This window comes from Ceratotherium simum, chromosome 1 (genome assembly GCF_057802395.1).
Source record: "Ceratotherium simum simum isolate JZ-2026a chromosome 1, ASM5780239v1, whole genome shotgun sequence".
In the NCBI taxonomy this organism is placed as follows: Eukaryota; Metazoa; Chordata; class Mammalia; order Perissodactyla; family Rhinocerotidae; genus Ceratotherium; species Ceratotherium simum.
Window position 1 is genome coordinate 35,999,895 of NC_141900.1, and position 17,924 is coordinate 36,017,818.

General features: G+C 37.5%; 1 protein-coding gene across 4 annotated transcripts in view; it reads left to right on the top strand.

Moving 5' to 3' along the window:
* CDK14 (cyclin dependent kinase 14) overlaps positions 1-17,924 on the top strand; it is a 550,404-nt gene that overhangs the window by 339,668 nt on the left and 192,812 nt on the right. For all 4 annotated transcript variants that reach the window (XM_087417863.1, XM_014788156.2, XM_087417812.1 and 1 more), the window contains one exon: positions 2,233-2,326. In XM_087417863.1, the coding sequence (XP_087273989.1) occupies positions 2,233-2,326 (94 nt within the window). The remainder of the gene's footprint in view (positions 1-2,232; positions 2,327-17,924) is intronic.

Consider the following 17,924-nt stretch of genomic DNA (forward strand, 5'->3'; position numbering starts at 1 on the left):
GAAGTTCCAGACCTCATCAGACATCTGAAGCTCCGTATTTATAAGAATATCATTGTGTTTTAATATGCTAATAAAATAATTCTTGATACCTATGTTGTCTCTCAAATCTTAAACAATAACTTGTATTAAAACCCGTCTGATTTTGAAATTAATTCTTTACTACTTAATTGAATTATTATTATTATTATTATTTTTTGGTGAGGAAGATCAGCCCTGAGCTAACATCTATTGCCAATCCTCCTCTTTTTGCTGAGGAAGACCGGCCCTGAGCTAATGTCCGTGCCCGTCTTCCTCCATTTTGTACGTAGGCTGCCGCCACAGCATGGCTTGATGAGTGGTGCATAGCTCTGCGCCCAGGATCTGAACCCGCAAACCCCAGGCTGCTGGGGTTCGTGCCCACTCTGCTCCGAAGCGGAGTGCACAAACTTAACCACTATGCCACCAGGCTAGCCCCTGGAATTATTTTTTATGATGTAAAGTAGCATTTGTTTGTTTTTAGTCATTTTGACTCTATATAGTATTGGTGTTTAATTTGGATAGAAATTGTGTGGTATAATAGAGAAGAGATTTCTGCAAATGTTTTACTTTTTTAAATTTTTATTTATTTTTTTCCCCCAGAGCCCCAGTAGATAGTTGTATGTCATAGCTGCACATCCTTCTAGTTGCTGTATGTGGGATGCGGCCTCAGTGTGGCTGAGGAAGCGGTGCGTCAGTGTGTACCCGGGATCCGAACCCGGGCCGCCAGCAGCGGAGCGCGCACACTTAACCGCTAAGCCACGGGGCCGGCTCAATGTTTTACTTTTTTAATTCAACATATTGTTTTATATACAACCATGATAACACCAGGGCAGCTATAGAGACATAGGTCCCTGTCCTTAACCTCTAGAGGACCTGAAGTAAGTTAAAGGGTTTGCTTTTAGGATTTGCTCACCCTAAATTGAATACGAGTGCAGCAATTGAAGAAGTGTCCCAGTGTGTTCATGATTTTATTAGAATACTTTCAGGAAACATAAACCCATTCAAGGTAAGGCCATTTAAAAAAAAAATTCCTAGAGAGTTGCTAGAAGGTAGCGAGATCTAGCAAAAACACTGTATTATCTGAGCATCCAGGCCTTAGGAAGGCAGGAACCAAGTCAATTCAGGGGACTTCACCTACAGGAAGACAGCCATTCTTGCTAATTCTCTGCCATTAATGTGACTTATCCCATCTATATATGCTAGTTTCTTTCCATCCTGCTCCCAAGTGACTTGTTCTCCAAAGTCCCAACAGAAGTATCTGATTGGCTCTCTGCCTATACTATGGATTGGTTGTTCCTCTTGAGTTAGATGCAGGCTGCTGTGGTGTGGGAGGCAAGGGCACCTGATATGCTGGAAGGCCTTGCTAGATAGGAACTGTGAGCATGGCAGGCTAAGCTAGGAGAGGAAGTTGACCATAGTAGAAGGCTGGTATATTGAATAAGAACCTACCAAATAAACTCATAAAGGTGCTATCCTGTCTGCTGGAATGTTCATGGAAGGCTTAATGGAATTTAAATTAGATTAGAGAGTTTGGGTTGGATTTGCGTATCAAGAGCAAATGGGTGAAGAAGGAGGGAGTTCCAGATAGCGGAGCAATTTGAGCCAAGTTCTATAGATTTATGCTTGGCCCTTGCGCAGATCACTCTGGCTGAGTGATCCTCAGTGTAGCTGCCCTGAATCACCTTAGCAGCCCAAGTCAATGCCTGGGCTCCAACCTAGACTGATTGAAACAGAGTCTCTGAGGTTTGTGTTCAGATCATTTGCAGTTTTTAAAAGTTCCCCAGATGATTTTGATGCAAAGAGAGGTTTGAGATCCTGTGGACAGCTAGAGAGGACAATATATTATGAATTTGTGAAATAGGATTGGAAAAGGATGTTAGAACGAGACTGTGGAGGCTTTCTATATCAGGCTAAGGAGTTTCGTGACTGTATCCTGTATACAAAGTGGAGCCTCTGAGGTTTATATTTTATTGGTTTCCACTATTTTCTGAGCCCAGTATAGTTGCATCTATTTAGAGTCCTTTCAGGGCAGTAGGCAGAGAGGGGAAAGGAAAGTTACGGGATCGAGGTATATGTGACACAGCCCTTGGTACTCATTAGGAAAGTAATTTATTCATTGTTTCTCCTCTGTAGGAGTAGATGTTCTAATTCCAGATTTACTTTTCTAAGCAGACTATATTGAAGTTTTTGTACAATTCTTTCTTCTCTCTTTAGGGGAGTCGGCTGCATCTTTGTTGAAATGATCCAGGGAGTTGCTGCTTTTCCAGGAATGAAAGACATTCAGGATCAACTTGAACGAATATTTCTGGTAAGTTCTTTACAGAATGTCTCTGAGAAAAATTGGTTTATAATTCATCCTTTAGTGAAAAATTCTACAGTGGTCGTGGAAAATAATTTTAAACAAATTTATTGGTTGTCATGTTTAATTCTGACATGTATTTGGATCTTTGATAAAGCAGGAAATTAGTTAAGGATTGTGTTTTTAAATTACTGCACATGTATAATATGCCTAAATGGTAAGAAAGGATAGGATGTCAGTGGCAATATAGAACAGTGGGTTAAAAATGAGGGATCTGACAGAATTCCAAGCAATTTATGTAGATATTCCCTCTACAAGTAGGTGGAGCTTAACTCCCTCCCATCCCCACTCACCTTAAACGTGGGCTTTGGTAACTTTTTTCCATAAAGTAGAGCATAGAAAGAGGGGAGGGAGGGGAAGATAATAACTTTAAAATGGGGAAATCAGGCAAACAGTACCTCAGCCAGGTCTTCAAGACCAGCATCATCAAAGAGAAGTCACGTTGGTAGCATGTACCTTTGATATAATGTATTGAGAATGGCACTTCACCTCTGTGGTCTTCCTCCCAAAACCATAATCCCAGTCTAATCATGAAAAACACATCACACAAACCCAAACTGATGGACTTTCTACACAATACCTGACTGCTACTCCTCAAAACTGTCAAGGTCATCGAAAACAAGGGAAGTCTGAGAAACTGTCACAGCCCAGAGGAGGCTAGGGAGACCTGACCGCTCAGTGTAATGTGCTATCCTGGATGGAATCCTGGAAGAGAAAAAGAACATTAGGGAAAAACTAGTGAAATCCAAATAGAATGTACAGTTTAGTTAATATCAGCATACCAATATGTGTTCCTTTGTTGTGACAAATGTACCATATAATGTAAGATTTTTAACAATAGGGGAGGCTGGTGAGGAGTATACAGGAACTCTCTGTACTATTTTTTACAACTTTTCTATAAATCTAAAACTATTCTAAAATTTAAAACGTGTAAATTTTTAAAAATCAGCAAAAATAATAAAATGTGTTCTGGAGCTGGCAATCTGGGTTTCTCCTGGGGCAGGGACTTAGGTCTGTGAGCCTTGGTTTTCCTATGGGGGAAATGAGGGATAGTAGCAGCACCTGCCTCATAGGGTGTTTTCAGGAATAATTGACTTTCTACACATATATACACATTTCTATACTTTATAAAGTGTTTTTAGGACTATGCCTGACACATAGTTAATACCCCATAAATACAAGATGTTATTATTATTATTTTTGGTGAGGAAGACTGGCCCTGAGCTAACATCTGTGTCAGTCTTCCTCTATTTTGTATGTGGGACGCTGCCATAGCATGGCTGAATGAGGGATGTCTATGTCTGTGCCCAGGATACGAACCTGCGAACCCTGGGCCGCCAAAGCAGAGCGTGTGAACTTAACCACTATGCCATGAGGCCGGCCCCAAGATGTTATTGTTTTTATCAAATCATTTTTTTTTTTTCCTGAGGAAGATTAGCCCTGAGCTGTGTATGTGGGCTGCCAGCACAGTATGGCTGCTAACAGAGAGATGTAGGTCTATGCCCAGGAACTGAACCCAGGCCGCTGAAGCACAGCACACTGAAATTAACCATTAGGCCACCGGGGCTGGCCCTGTCACATCATGTTTATACCAAATATTTTTTTCAACAGAACTTCCACGTTAGCTAATATTCATATAAAGCTGTTATTTAAAACATGGATTCAAAGCAAGGCAAATTAAGGTTTGCGTTAAAAAGATTCAAACAATGTACATTGTAGCAGTTAACTACCTTATCATACTTTTCCCTTCTTTAGTAAAACTACCATATGAAATCACTGAGGCAGATTTTAGTACGGACCATGTCAAGAGATGTACTTTTTGGATTATCATTCATTTTAGATATCTAAGTGCAGCATTGAAGTATAGCTTTCGTATTAAGTATAAGGACTGCAGTAGAGTGTAGAGATATGAATTGAGACTCCATCATCAGTAAAATGATAAGAAGAAGAGAGTGGAAACTAGGAATCAAAGCCCACGTGATTCCTCCGTGCAGTGCCCTATATCCCAGGCGTCCCTGCACACTCACAGCAGATGGACAGACAGCAGAGTCCCTAACATTATAAAAGCCTTCTTCAAAGTGTTGTCCTGTTAGTTTCTTTTCCCAGAAGCTGTCTGTATCCACTTCCTTTCAATTTTACTTAATTATTATTTGTTATCCATAAATTCCCACACGATGTTAAATAATGTCTTATGATTATAAAAATAATACATCTTTATAAGGGAAAATTCCTACAATGTCGAAAAGTATAAAACAGCTGAAAAATCACCCTTTGTCCACATGTAGTATTTTGATATATATCCTCCATTTCTACGCACGTTAGAAAAATTGAATCATATCTTATATACTGTTTTGTAACTCGCTTTTATCACTTAACAATATGGAATTAACACCTTTCATTGAACAATAAATCCAGAAACTTATTATCATTCTTAATGATAGGAGAGTGTTTCATTGTATGGACGAGACATCATTTGCTTGATCAGCCACATATTAATAGCTTGTTCACAGTTTTTAACTGTTATAAAGTGCTACTGGAAACATCCTTTGCACAGTTATCTTATTAGTTAAGAATAATTATTAGAATTTGGGGCCAGCCTGGTGGCATAGTGGTTAAGTTTGCACACTCTGCTTCAATGGCCTGGGGTTTGTGAGTTCAAATGCTGGGCGCGGACCTACACACCAGTGTGTTCATCAAGCTATGCTGTGGCAGCATCCCACATACAAAGTAGTGGAAGATTGGCATGGGTGTTAGCTCAGGAACAATGTTCCTCAAGCAAAAAAAGGAGGAAGATTGGCAACAGATGTTAGCTCATGGCCAATCTTCCTTACCAAAAAAAAAAAAAAAAAAGAAAAGAAAGAAAAAAAATTAAGCAAATGAATAAAAGAATAATTATTAGAATTGAAAATCCTTAATTCAATAACATTTTATTTTTGTAAATTTATTGACTATTCTTACACATCGGTCCCTTCATCTAAAGTCATGAAACACTTCCTTCTCCCTATTCATGAGAAAATCTCTTACTGATTTCATTGAGATTCTATTGAGCCTATAGATTATATTGGGAAGAAAATATATAAAATTGAGCTTTCCCATCCAAGAATAAATTATCTATCTTTGTTCATATTTTACAGCCCTTGCATAAAAGTATAGTTTTTATAGACATATTTCCTTTTCCTTTTTTCTATTCAAGCTTTTATTTTCATTCAATTATTTTAAATAACTTTTCCACAACTATTTTCTTAAGAATATAATAAACTTTTTCATATATTGTATCACTGAAAAAAATGGCAGGAGAGGGAATTTTAATGGGTTGTAATTTGCATTATCTATATTTTATGCCAAAACGTATCTTCAAATATTTAGCCTTTTAATTTATTTAAAGCTCAAGAATAATAATAATAATACCACTGAGAATAACTTCCTAAACTTTAGATTCCACTTAGTCGTTCACTCTCTGATAGCTATTGAACAATAATTATATAGTCTTGTCAAATTACTGATTTTTATACGCTAAGCTCATTAATTTACTATATTTGAAATCAGAAAACTTCAAAAGAGAATCATGTAGAAAGAAATATCTTCACTTATACATTATTTCAGGATGAATTTAAAAGAAAAGAAAATGATTATATAAATGAGGTGTATTCTATAGCAATAGAACCAAAAAATGTTTCATGAATGCATAGTTTATTAATATACCTTAGTCGAAGTTTCATTTGAAATATTATTTGTATACTATAAGTAATTTCCAATAGGTACTATCTTTTGGGATTGCTTCCTGTATGGAGATTTTGCTATTATTTCTTAATTTTATGACAATAGTTTCCTAATTTTATGGGTATTCAGAGACCTTTGAGCTATGACTAGGCTTTTAGTAAATCAAAGAAATAAATCACTGTAAATTCCCCATGGGAATATTGGTACACTAAACTACAGTTTGCTCTTGTGTTAGAGCACAGAGACCCTTAAATGCAGATAAGCATCGTAATTGATGGTAGTAACTCTTTCACTTACTGTAGTTATTTTACATGTGTAATGCTTTTTACAAATAAAATGTCCTTTGGTAATTAGGAAATAAAGGTCATCATCTGTATAAAATTGCAACTTTAGAATTAAATAATGTTATATTTTGTCTTGAAGAATTAGACGTACCAAAAAAAGAGAAATCTACAAACTTCTCTTGACAGTAAATGTTACCATCTTAAATATTTTATTTCCTCCACTGAATTGTTTAAATTTGCAAATGCTAGCTATATGTCACATTAAACAAGCAGATTCTCTCAGGAATTGTGCAGTCATTGGAAGAAGAGATTTTACTAACCCAATATGGTTGACTCATTTTGGAAAAAAATGTTTTTCCTTGGTGACCTTTTATGTCTGGTCTGAAGAGGAATGACTACACAAGTGTGATTAAGTGCACTTCACAGGCTTCTCATATCAGCTGCCAGGGTCTCTTTGCTAAAGGAGCAGTTGTGTATCTAGCCTCTGGTAAAGCATTGCCAAGGAGATAATCAACTTTGAAAAGTCATAAAACATGGGATTATTTGGTTTGTTTTGTGTTTTAACACAGGGATTAAGTCCATTCATTTGCCTGTGAACTGTGTATAGAAAGGTGGTTAATAACTTTGAAGCACAAAATTAATAGCTTTTTACCCAAGATACCTAATATAATTAACTCCCACACCCTGAGTCTTTATAACAAATGTGAATGGCAACAAAGATCAGTCAGTAAAGTCTTTATGTTTTTCTTTTGAAGGTTTTCTTTTCCTTTTTCCCTTTTCCCTCCTTTGGCAGAAAGGAGCCGTTCACATTTTTAACAAGTCCAATGAATTCATTTCTGCAACATAATAACTGTGTTGATATATGTAAGGTGAGCTGGCTTTGCTGCAATCTTAGATTTCACCATTAAATCATTTTTCTTGAACTTGTGATGCTTATATCCCAGAAAGGAAAGAAAGTGATGGAATTTTGACAAATTATATTCAAGACATTTTGAATTGCCGGGTGAATAGGCACCTACTTTTCTAAGCAGTAACTCTGCTCTTAGGTGAAAAGAGTGATTTATTTTCATTTCTTCAGCATTACCCATTTTTTAAGGTGGCATGATGTATTCTGTTCACCTCTGCTAGTTGCAAAATAAGCAGTAGATGTATTCATTCCAGGTAAATATATATTCAGAGTGACAAAATCAGAACTAATAAAAAAATTTATATTCGAATCACATTGTTCTGAATTGAAAAAGAAATCTACTTGGTGGGACCCTGGGAATATGTGTCTCTCTCACTTGACAACAGCTGAACAAATGGCAGAGAGTGCTTGCACAGCTGTCTGAGACCTTTGGCAGATGCTTCTGGGTTTGTGTGGCTCATGGCCCAATGTACAGCAACCCTGACAGAGGGGCTGGTGTGATTCTGTTTGGGGGGCCTGTCCTTGTTCTCTCTTCCTTTGAATGTTGATAACCCCGAGGGTCTCACCTTTCCCTGTCTCCTGGGTTTTCTGGCTTGCAATGGAATTTCATCCGCCCAGTTGTTTGTTAACCTATTGTATATTATTTGATTGGTACAGTTGTTAAAATGTTCCTCTTCCTCACATATATGTCATTCAGAAATTAAAAGTTGTGCGTGTGTGTGTGTGTGTGTGTGTGTGTGTGAAAAAGCCACTTGCAACTTTGAAAGCTGCTACTCAGCCTGGCTTTTGAGTGGACTGTGTTTTGCAGTGGACTGACCATAGAGATGTAGTCTGCAGACCCAGTCCCAGTCCTTGTTTCCCCATCCTGGCTCTGTTTCCAGGATCTTCACTGGAACCATAACCTGAGATTTCGTGATTGTCTAGGATAGCCATATAGAATATAAGAGAAAGCTGACACCGCCTCCTTTGATGGTCATTACCATCCAATTGGATGTAGTAGCCGCATTGTTAAGATGAAATATTGGTATCACAGATTTGTATCATCACTACCATTATTGGATTTGCATTTCTGCCCTACTTTCCAGCACTCACTCTGCAGCACTAGGTACAATGGAGATGTAAAGGAATTGTGTGCCACAGTGTCTGCCCTGGAGAAAATGACAGCAATCAAGGTGGGCAGGCAGGACATACGTTTAAGAATGGAGTCATGAATAATTACTGAGCAATTGATCAGCAGATGGGAGACCCAGTAATAGTAGTAGATCCTATATTAGTTAAAATACTGAACTCTAAGAGTTAAATATTGAGTTCTAATCCAAGGTTGTTTTTTTCCCTGAACAAGTCACATTTTCTAATTGGATTGTAGTTTCTGCATTAGTGAAGGGAAGAGTTGAACTAAATGATTTCAGTAAAGTCTTGCAGCTCTAACCTTTTTTAATTCTAAAAATACGTGGTGTTACAGGATTATGCATAAGGGCTGTGGGTGTTTAAAGAGAAAATTGCTAAGAAAATTTTTGTTAAGCATTGAAGAAAGTATAAGATTTGAAGTGGAGTAAGGGAGACAGAGGACGGGAGTGGAGCGTGGGTGGTAGGAGTCTGTGCTGTAGGGGCGGAAGGGGAGATTGGGTGTTCAAACTGGACTTTGATAGATTGAGGACTTTTTATCTTTTTTATCTATAAAGTAATAAGGAGACAGTACAATTTTTTAATGAGAGTAACAATGTTAAAAGGGCATTTCAGCAAAATTAATATAGTACAATATAATGATAAATTCAGCTATATAAAGACTGACATAAGTAGAAACCAAGCAATACATGTTGGAGTGAAGGATATTGAAAATATTAAACAACAATTTTTAAAGTCAATTTTAGAAAAACAAAGTGGGAGAGACAGGTTATCCTACCCTGCAACAAATGCCTCTTTTAATTTGTATATGTTTCTTTTAAGACTTTTCAAAAGGCATAGTTATTTACATGGTGGGAGATCTTTTTCAGATTGTTAACTTTATAAAAAATAAATCAGTTAGAAAAATTAAAGAAATATGAAAATAAATAAAAATCATTATTCAGATATAACCAGTGTTAAGCATTTTTTGTATTTTCATTTCTAGGTTTTCACAATTGGGTTAATAATAAATTTATGGTTTTTGTATCCAGCTTCTCTTTATTTTCACATTAAATAGAGAGCAACTTCGAAGCCATTAATAAATACTTGAAAATATTATCTTAATTATACTATAACATCTTATAAATGTGCCCAAATGTACTAACACATTGCCCTATTACTAGGTAATTTGCTTGTGGTTTTTATGCTACAGTAAGCATCGCATATTTTCATCCCATTCAATTATTCTTTCAGCAGGGATGATTAGGCATCTATTCTGTGCCAGGCACTGTGCCTGCAAGCAGTGGTAAACCAATAGACACAGTCCCTGCTTGCCTCAAAAGTCCTGTCAACTGGGCTACATTTGAATAGCTTCCAGAAAGTCAGATCAGAAGGATGTTGTTGCAAAACTGTTGTGATACGTCTTGGATATAAATGATACAGAGGAGAAAGGAGTCGAAGCTAACTTCAGAGTTTCAAGCTTGGGGAACTAAGTGATTAGTGAGGTCATTGGAAATAATGGGAACATCGAAAAGGAGTGCCAGTGGAGGGAGAGGAAGAAGAGAGCTCAAGTGACTGGACTTTATGTGATAGCAGGTGGCCGCAGGGGGAGATGTCCAGTACACGAATCATATAGAACAGAATCAGGAGAAAAATGAGGATCAATGGATCATTCACCCAAAGCAGACAATGTTGGGTCCCAAACCATACTAGTTCTTGAATAATGAGAAGGTGGAGGGAGAAATGCAGTGGAGCACTGCCTAAAACTTAGGGATGCTCATGGTTTGTGGGGGGGCGGTGGGGGTGGGGAGCTAGACCAGGAGAGAGTCAGTACGCTGACCCAAAAGTCAAGGTAAGGGTGAGCAGCAGAGAAGTGAAGGAGAAGAAAAGAGGGAAAAAAATCACTGCCTCGAGAGAAATTATAGATCAACTCAGGTCTGTTTAGCTGGTGAGTGGAGAGTTATGAGGCCAGAGCCCTTCCTTTGTGTGGTCCCTCAGCGTGTCCTTCACACTGCCTGTGTAGTACATGGCGCACTGTATTTGTTCAGTAAGTTCTTTTAGCCCAGAGGAGGCTAAGGGCTTCCTGCTGAAGAAATGGAAGAGTCAACACAGAAAATACGTCTGAGTTTAATTAGCAAAGTTTAGACTGTCCTTGGTTTTCAAAAGAGACTTATGATTCTCCTCAGTGTCTCGGGGATGCTGGAGTGAAGATGGGTGTAGCCTCAAGGGAGGCACAGTTCCAGCCCCTCCACTCCTGGCTCTGCTTTCATTAAGATTTTGTGTATGAAGTAGATCCCACTGCGGAAAGAAAGTTTCAAAACACCTGGACTAAAGAAGACTTAATGTCCTCCGAGGTCAAGACTTCTATTAAAAAAACAATGTGGAAGAAAAATGTTGAAGAGAGATCCAGTGAAAATGAAGATGTTAGAGAAATAAAAGTTGAGTGATTCATATATGGAGATATTAGATAGATATTCTAATAAAGTTCTGTATTCATAATAAGCTAATAGAAATTTTGGTAGCAAACTTCAGTAGGGTCATTTGTTTTAAGAAAAATCAAGGACAGTGAGATATCCCACTATAGAATAGCTAGTCACATTACTTTTTGCAAAGAAACTTCTATTTGAAGATTAGCTGGCTGTTATGAAGAGATCTGAATTAGCTCACATGGTGAAAAAAATATTTTTAACCCGAGTATTCTTGCATTTACGTTATAGTGTTACAAACTTTCTGTAAATAGAAAATGAGAACATTTTCATTAAATCATTCACTTTCTCATTAAGTTATTCATTTCTTAAATAAATATTGATTATGTGGTTACTATGGGCTAAATACCCTTCCACGTTCTGGGGAGACAGCAGTGCACAAAACAAAGTCCTGGCTCTCATGGAACCTGTATTCCTGTGAGTGGAGATGGACAAGAGGCAAATAAATATACAATGTGTCTCATAAGTGTTACATGAGAGATGCTAGTTAACATATGGCATTCTGGGGAAATCTTTCCAGAAAGTGCTACTTGTGCATTGAGCAAAGGTAGTGAAGGCATAAGATGTGCAGATACTAGAGGTCAGAGCATTTAGCTGCAGGGAGTAGCAACTTGTGTGTGCTCAATAATAACAGTATTAAAATCAGAATTCTCAAGCCTGAATTTGGTGAATTAAGGATCTTTCTTCCTAGTGCATTGAGGTGATTTCTAATACTCTTGTTACTTTGACCTCCTTTATAGAAATCAATTTCTTATATGAGAAGTCCTTGCTTAGTGTGAAGCATTAAATTCCTGTATCTGTGACTATTCAGACATCAGATTGAGCAAATCAACAAAGAGAGTTTGAAGCACACCCGTGCACATGTTTCAAATTGGGATTATGCTGGGACTAGAGATTTGGGCTTCCTGATTTAGTTCACCAGAAATGTTGGTGTAGATAGAAGAAAGTGGGAAATGTTTCTGTTTTAAAGAATAGTCAGGGCCGGCTCCGTGGCTTGGCGGTTAAGTGCGCGCGCTCTGATACTGGCGGCCCGGGTTCGGATCCCGGGAGCGCCCCGGGGCACCACTTCTCCGTCCAACGTGAGGCCGAGTCCCACGTACAGCAACTAGAAGGATGTGAACCTATGACATACAACTATCTACTGGGGCTTTGGGGGGAAAAAACTGAATAAATAAAATCTTAAAAAAAAAAAAAAAAAAAAAGAATAGTCAATGGTTTAGAGGAGAGAACAGAGAAAGAATATCTAGAGGATGAAGAGAACCAGAGAGCATTTATTTTTGAAAGTCAAATGTAGAAGAATTTCAAGAAGGAAAGATTTATCAACTGCATCACATATTACAGTGAGATAGTGGGGATGGTGCTGAGAAAAGGCCACTGGTTGGTAACTTCTGAGGGAATAGTTCCAATAGTGTTGGATATTTAAAGTCAGGTTACAATGGGTTTAAAGATTAAGTGGGTGGTGAAAAATTGGAAACATTGCGTAGAGACAACTGCTTTAAGAATTGGCTGAGTGAAGAGGATTGGGTGTCACTTTAAGGGTGTTTTAAAAGTAAAGATTTATAAACCTTATGTCATAAATATTTAAAAAATAATGAATACTAGGATGCTTGTAAGTAAAGGGTACCAAAGATATAAGAAGGCATATTTGATGGATCAAGGTGTTGGAGCAGGCAAGAGCAGACGGGTGGAGGAGATGGTGCCTTGGGTGGAGGAGGTGGTGCCTTGAAAATGTGGATGAGAAGTTTTTCTGAAAGATAAGACAGAAGAAAGGAAAGGAAGGAGAGGGAGATTTGAATAAATATTTGTAGAGGAGAAAAAAGGAATTTGAAGGTATCATGATCTGCATGATTCTTAAATGAATGGGAGGGGGTGTGGCTAACAGTGATGTGCATATGTGGGGGCAGATGTTGAGGGCAATGGATGTATTTGCTGGCGTAATACCACGTGGTTGATACCTGTGATATGACAAGAGAAAGTAATAGTTGCTGACCACATTTGTTAATTAATTGTTGATTGGAATTATAGAAATAGAAATGCTATATTTTCAATTTCTATGATTTGTAGTAGTTGACTTTTCTATTAACATAAGATTGCTTTTAGGCATATCCATCCTACCCATAAATATTTCCCAATCGTAGTAGTTTTTACCAAAGATTTTCTAGAGACAGTAGTTCACGTCTCTGGTAGAACAGTCTTAAATGTTTTGAAAATGTTTTAACCTAATATATCTGTGTTTTATATTACCGTCTTATTTATACGTGACTTTACTGTCAGTATATGACTACTTACTGGCTGTTCCAGTTATCTGTTGTCATGTAACCACCTCAAAACTCTGGGTTAAATCAACAACAGTCATTTTTTAAAATTATCTGTCATAATTTTAGGGTCAGGAATTCAGTAAATGGTAGGCCGAGCAATTCTGGACCTGGGGCCTGTCAAATGGTTGCAGACATATGGTTACAGACAGATGGTGGCTGAAGCAGAAACAATCAAAAGCTGGAGCAGTTGGGGACTGGCCAAATACCTCTCTCTTCATAGAACCTTGAGGCCCTACATGGGTTCTCTCCACGTGGGCTAGTTTGAGCCCACGTGGTATGGTGTCTGGGTATGGTATGGTGCCTGGGTTCCAAAAGTGGGTGTCCTAAAAGAACTGGATGGAAACTGCATAGTTTCCCTTAGCCTCAGAAGTTATACAATGACGGTCTAAGCAGTAACAAACCCTCACCTAGAGTCAAGAGGAGGGACATAGACCCCAGTTCTAAATGGGAAGAGTGTCAAGATGCTGGGGCCATGTTTTAAAACTTTCACACTGATCACATAAATTTCCATTAGGGCATATCACCAAATTGAAGTGATAAACAATTTTGTAGAAAAAAACAATCTGGGAAACAATTTTATCAGGCTTCTAAATTTTTTGTTGTTTTTCCCATCTCCTTAAAGCCATTACAATACTGCTTCCCATGACAAATATGCAAGTGTGAATTGTCACAGAGTTACTTGGTGGGTCATGAGGTCCCTCATTTGCTCATCCTTCTTTTCTTCCTTTTTTGACTAGCAAGTTCACGGATGTGTCAGACTGAAAAAGATGGTGAAATACTGTCATAGCGTGACACATCTGAGGAGAGTGAGGAAATGGTGACACTTCTTCGCAAATTCCCAGAACGTTATCCATAAAGTAGATTTTCATAACTCAAAATCTGCCTTAAAAATTTCTTTCATTTGCAGCTTCCACATAGAAGTCTTTTACTCCTCAGAACATCACATATGTTATCTCTTGTGGTAGGCAGCATATAAGATGGCTCTCAATGACATCCCCTTGCTGATATTTATTCTCTTCTGTAATCCCCTCCCCTTGAGTGTGGGCTGGACCTAGAAACTTGCTTATAACGTATAGACCATGGCAAAAATGATGGGATATTACTTCTGAGACTAAGTTGCAAAAACATTGCTCCTTTCTTGCTGACCCTCTCTTCCTGGCTCACTCTGAGGAAAACCAGCTGCCATGTTGTAAGTTGCTCTGTGGAAGGACCCTCATGTCAAGGAACTGATGTTTACAGCCAGCAGCCAGTGAAGACCTGCAGCTTGGCAGAAGCCCTGTGAGTGAGCTTGGAAAAGGATCCTCCCCCAGTTGAGCTTTCATGTGAGACCACAGCCATAGTTAATACTTTAATTGCTACCTTGCAAGAGACCCTGAGCCAGCAGCACCCAGCTAAGGTGCTCCTGGATTTCTGACCAACAGACTGTGAGATAATAAATGTTTGTTACTTAAAGCCACTAAGTTTTGGAGTAACTTGTTCCACAGCAACAGATAACTAATACATTTCCTTTGATCCCATGACCAAGAAAGGCTAGCTACTATTACCATTGTTTTATAGCTGAGGAGACCAACTTCAGAGACAATATGAATTTACCTAAGAAAACGTGTTCAATAAGTGCCAGAACTGAAACTCAACCCTAAATCTCCTGACTCTTGCAATAAAATACTCTTTTGTTTTGTAGTTGGTTGGTTGGTTGCTTTGCTCTGATTTGTAACCAGGAGCATGCATGAGAATAACCTGGGAATCATTTCCTGAATGCACATTCTTAGGCCCCATTAGGGGCCTTCTGAATCAGAGTCTCAGGGGGTGGGACTCTATGCATTCAAACAAATGATCAGGCCCTGGTTCATGGGTCCTCCTGGTTAAGAAACTCCACTCTAAAAGATACATGGCATACTTCAAAACATTATGTGTGTTTTAAATTTTCTGGCCTGATGTGGCAACCTAAAAACCTAGATAGTGCAGACTTACTATCCAGAATATAGAAATCATTATTTAGTCAGACTAAGTCCTGTGTTTCTTACAGGGATACTTTTGATATGACCCTCAAGGGGCATGCCCTTACAGTGAATATATTTGAGGTTTCTTTCACATAACTTTGTGTTAATAATATTACATGACTATTATTGGAATTGTGTACACAAGCAAACAAAGATCTGTAATAATCATATCCCAGCACTATAACTTCTTATCTGGCCTGATCACTTGATTAACATTCTGGTTCTCTCCCTCGTTTTGCAAGCTACCTTTTCTTACACCTCAGAAGACTTTACCCACAGGGATAAATCTGTCCAAGCTGTTAGTCTTTTTGTGAGGCATGAGTTCATTTAAAATCTGACCTTGTATCATCTCCTGCCCAACCCCCTGCAAGAATAAAAAAGCCTCCTCAAAACATTCTATCCTAAATTGATCTCTCATGTCTCATTATTATATATCTTGATGGAAAGCTATGGCTGTTTGATTAAAATTTATCATATAAAATAATCTACCCAAGTCAGTGGAGTGTGTCCCCTAAAGAACAGTTCTATCCTAAGTCAAGTTAACAGATTATCTGACCTTGGAGCTGAATTTGTCCTCTATCTCACTCATCTCTTTTGAAAATGACAAGCATATGTTTTCCAGGTAATGTGTATGCTATGGCATTTTTGTATTCTTCCTGAAATCTCTTTATCTGTGAGTTTAGTTATACTAGGAAAGTGTTGAGAGCTGTCTATTTTATTTTATTTTTTAGTTTTAAAATTTTTTTACATCCCCAACTTACTTATTTTATAACTGGAAGTTTGTACCTTTGGATCTCCTTCACCCATTTTGCCCACCCCCTACCTCTGGCAACCACCAATCTGTTCTCTGTATTTATGAGCTTGTTTTTTTTTTTTAGATGCACATATAAGTGAGATCATATGATATTTGTCTTTGTCTGACTTTTTTCACTTAGCATAATATCCTCAACGTCCATCCATGTTATCACAAATGGCAAGATTTCATTCTTTTTTGTGGCTGAATAATATTCAATTGTATATTACTGAATAAAAATTCCATGGTATATATATACACATCGTATATACATTATATAATATTCCACTATGTGTGTGTGTATCACATTTTCTTGAGAACTATTTTAAATGTACCATTCAATGAATTTTGTTTTTAGTGTTGTGTCTAATATAAACTCAGGCTTCTATTAGTTTTGAATAACTCTACATATTAAAATTGTCAGTGAACTTGAGTCTTGTCATACTTTGCCTTTCATGTTGGCCGGTCCCTGGGAAAGATGCAAGAACCGGTTTAGGGACACATCCTGTGTTACAAACTTCTGTGCCTTCACACCTGCCAGGAATTCCACTTCCTCTATCTCTAATGTCTAAATATGACCCATCCTTTTAAATATTAGAAATGTTTCCCCCCTAGTGACTTTTTCTCTGATTTCCCAGTTACAAACTCTTTCTCCTTCTTCTGAACCTCTTGATTTCTTACCTCAACCTCTCTGCTGTCTCCTTCAATTTTGACCTTGCTGTCAGATGTTTTTGCTCTTATTCCCCTGATACATGTTAGGATTTGGGGGTAGGGATGAGGAAGAGAGGAGCACTTTGTGTGAATCAAGCATTAGTGTGTACCCTGACGCTGCAGAGACACTGACCCGTGATGATAGAATTATTGCATTTCTTAAGCTTCACCGTGTTCTTTTTAAAATACGTCTTTTGGGGGAAATCTGTGGGGATGACATTAAGAACCACTTTAAAAATTGAAGACAATTTTCTTTCTTTCATTTGTTTATTTGCTTAAAAATAGATGTGAGTTCATGTTTTCCTTTAGTTTCTCCATTTACAGTTCTTTATTCTAATAATATGTAAATCACTAACAGCAGATAACATTTAACATTCAGATGCAGAGTTCATGTTATTGAAGCTCAGTAGAACAAATTACTATCAATTTGCTCTAAGTAAAATTCATTATTAAAAATGTTTCATGTTTGCCAAGTGAAAAGTAAATAGCTGAAAGGTGTTAATAAAACCTTTTCTGGAGAATAATATTAGGCTCATTTCTTAGATTCCCATCTTATTCCCAATAAAATGAAATATTGTTTATCTTTCACACAGAATAGTGATGTATGCACATTTTAATCTGATTAATGACTCTTGGGATGTGATTCAATTCATTCAGCAGTTGTGAGTACCTGTGATACGCCTGGCAGTGGGCTTCAGTGAATTTCTATTTTGAAGAAGTTTGGCAAAGTTTTCATTGAGTTTTCTTTTTAATACTTAGTACTGGAAGTGCCACTCTGAGGAAATCAGGAAGCTAAAATCATAAGGGAACTAAATTTGATTGCCAATTCCTTATTAATTTTCTTCCTTATAGTGCAAATCGTTTTTAGACATAAATAATCAGGTAGTGTGTAGAGTGGCTCGTCTCATAACTGTGATCTTCCTGATATACCGTGATGTCAAATTGGATCTGAAGGGAAAGGCATTAACTTTAGTGAAATTATAACCCTCTATCTAGAAAATAATTTTAAAAGAATATAATATAGTGTTTATTTATCTTTCCAAATATTAAGCTCAACTTTTGCTTATTATTATTTTTTTTGACTGATATATAGGCAATCGCTGTACCTCCCACTCAATTTTGCTATGAACCTGAAACCACTCTATAAAATAAAGTCTATTAAGAAAAAAATAAAAGATGCTGTAGATGAATCAAAGCAGAATACTGTCCACAAAATCCATTCTC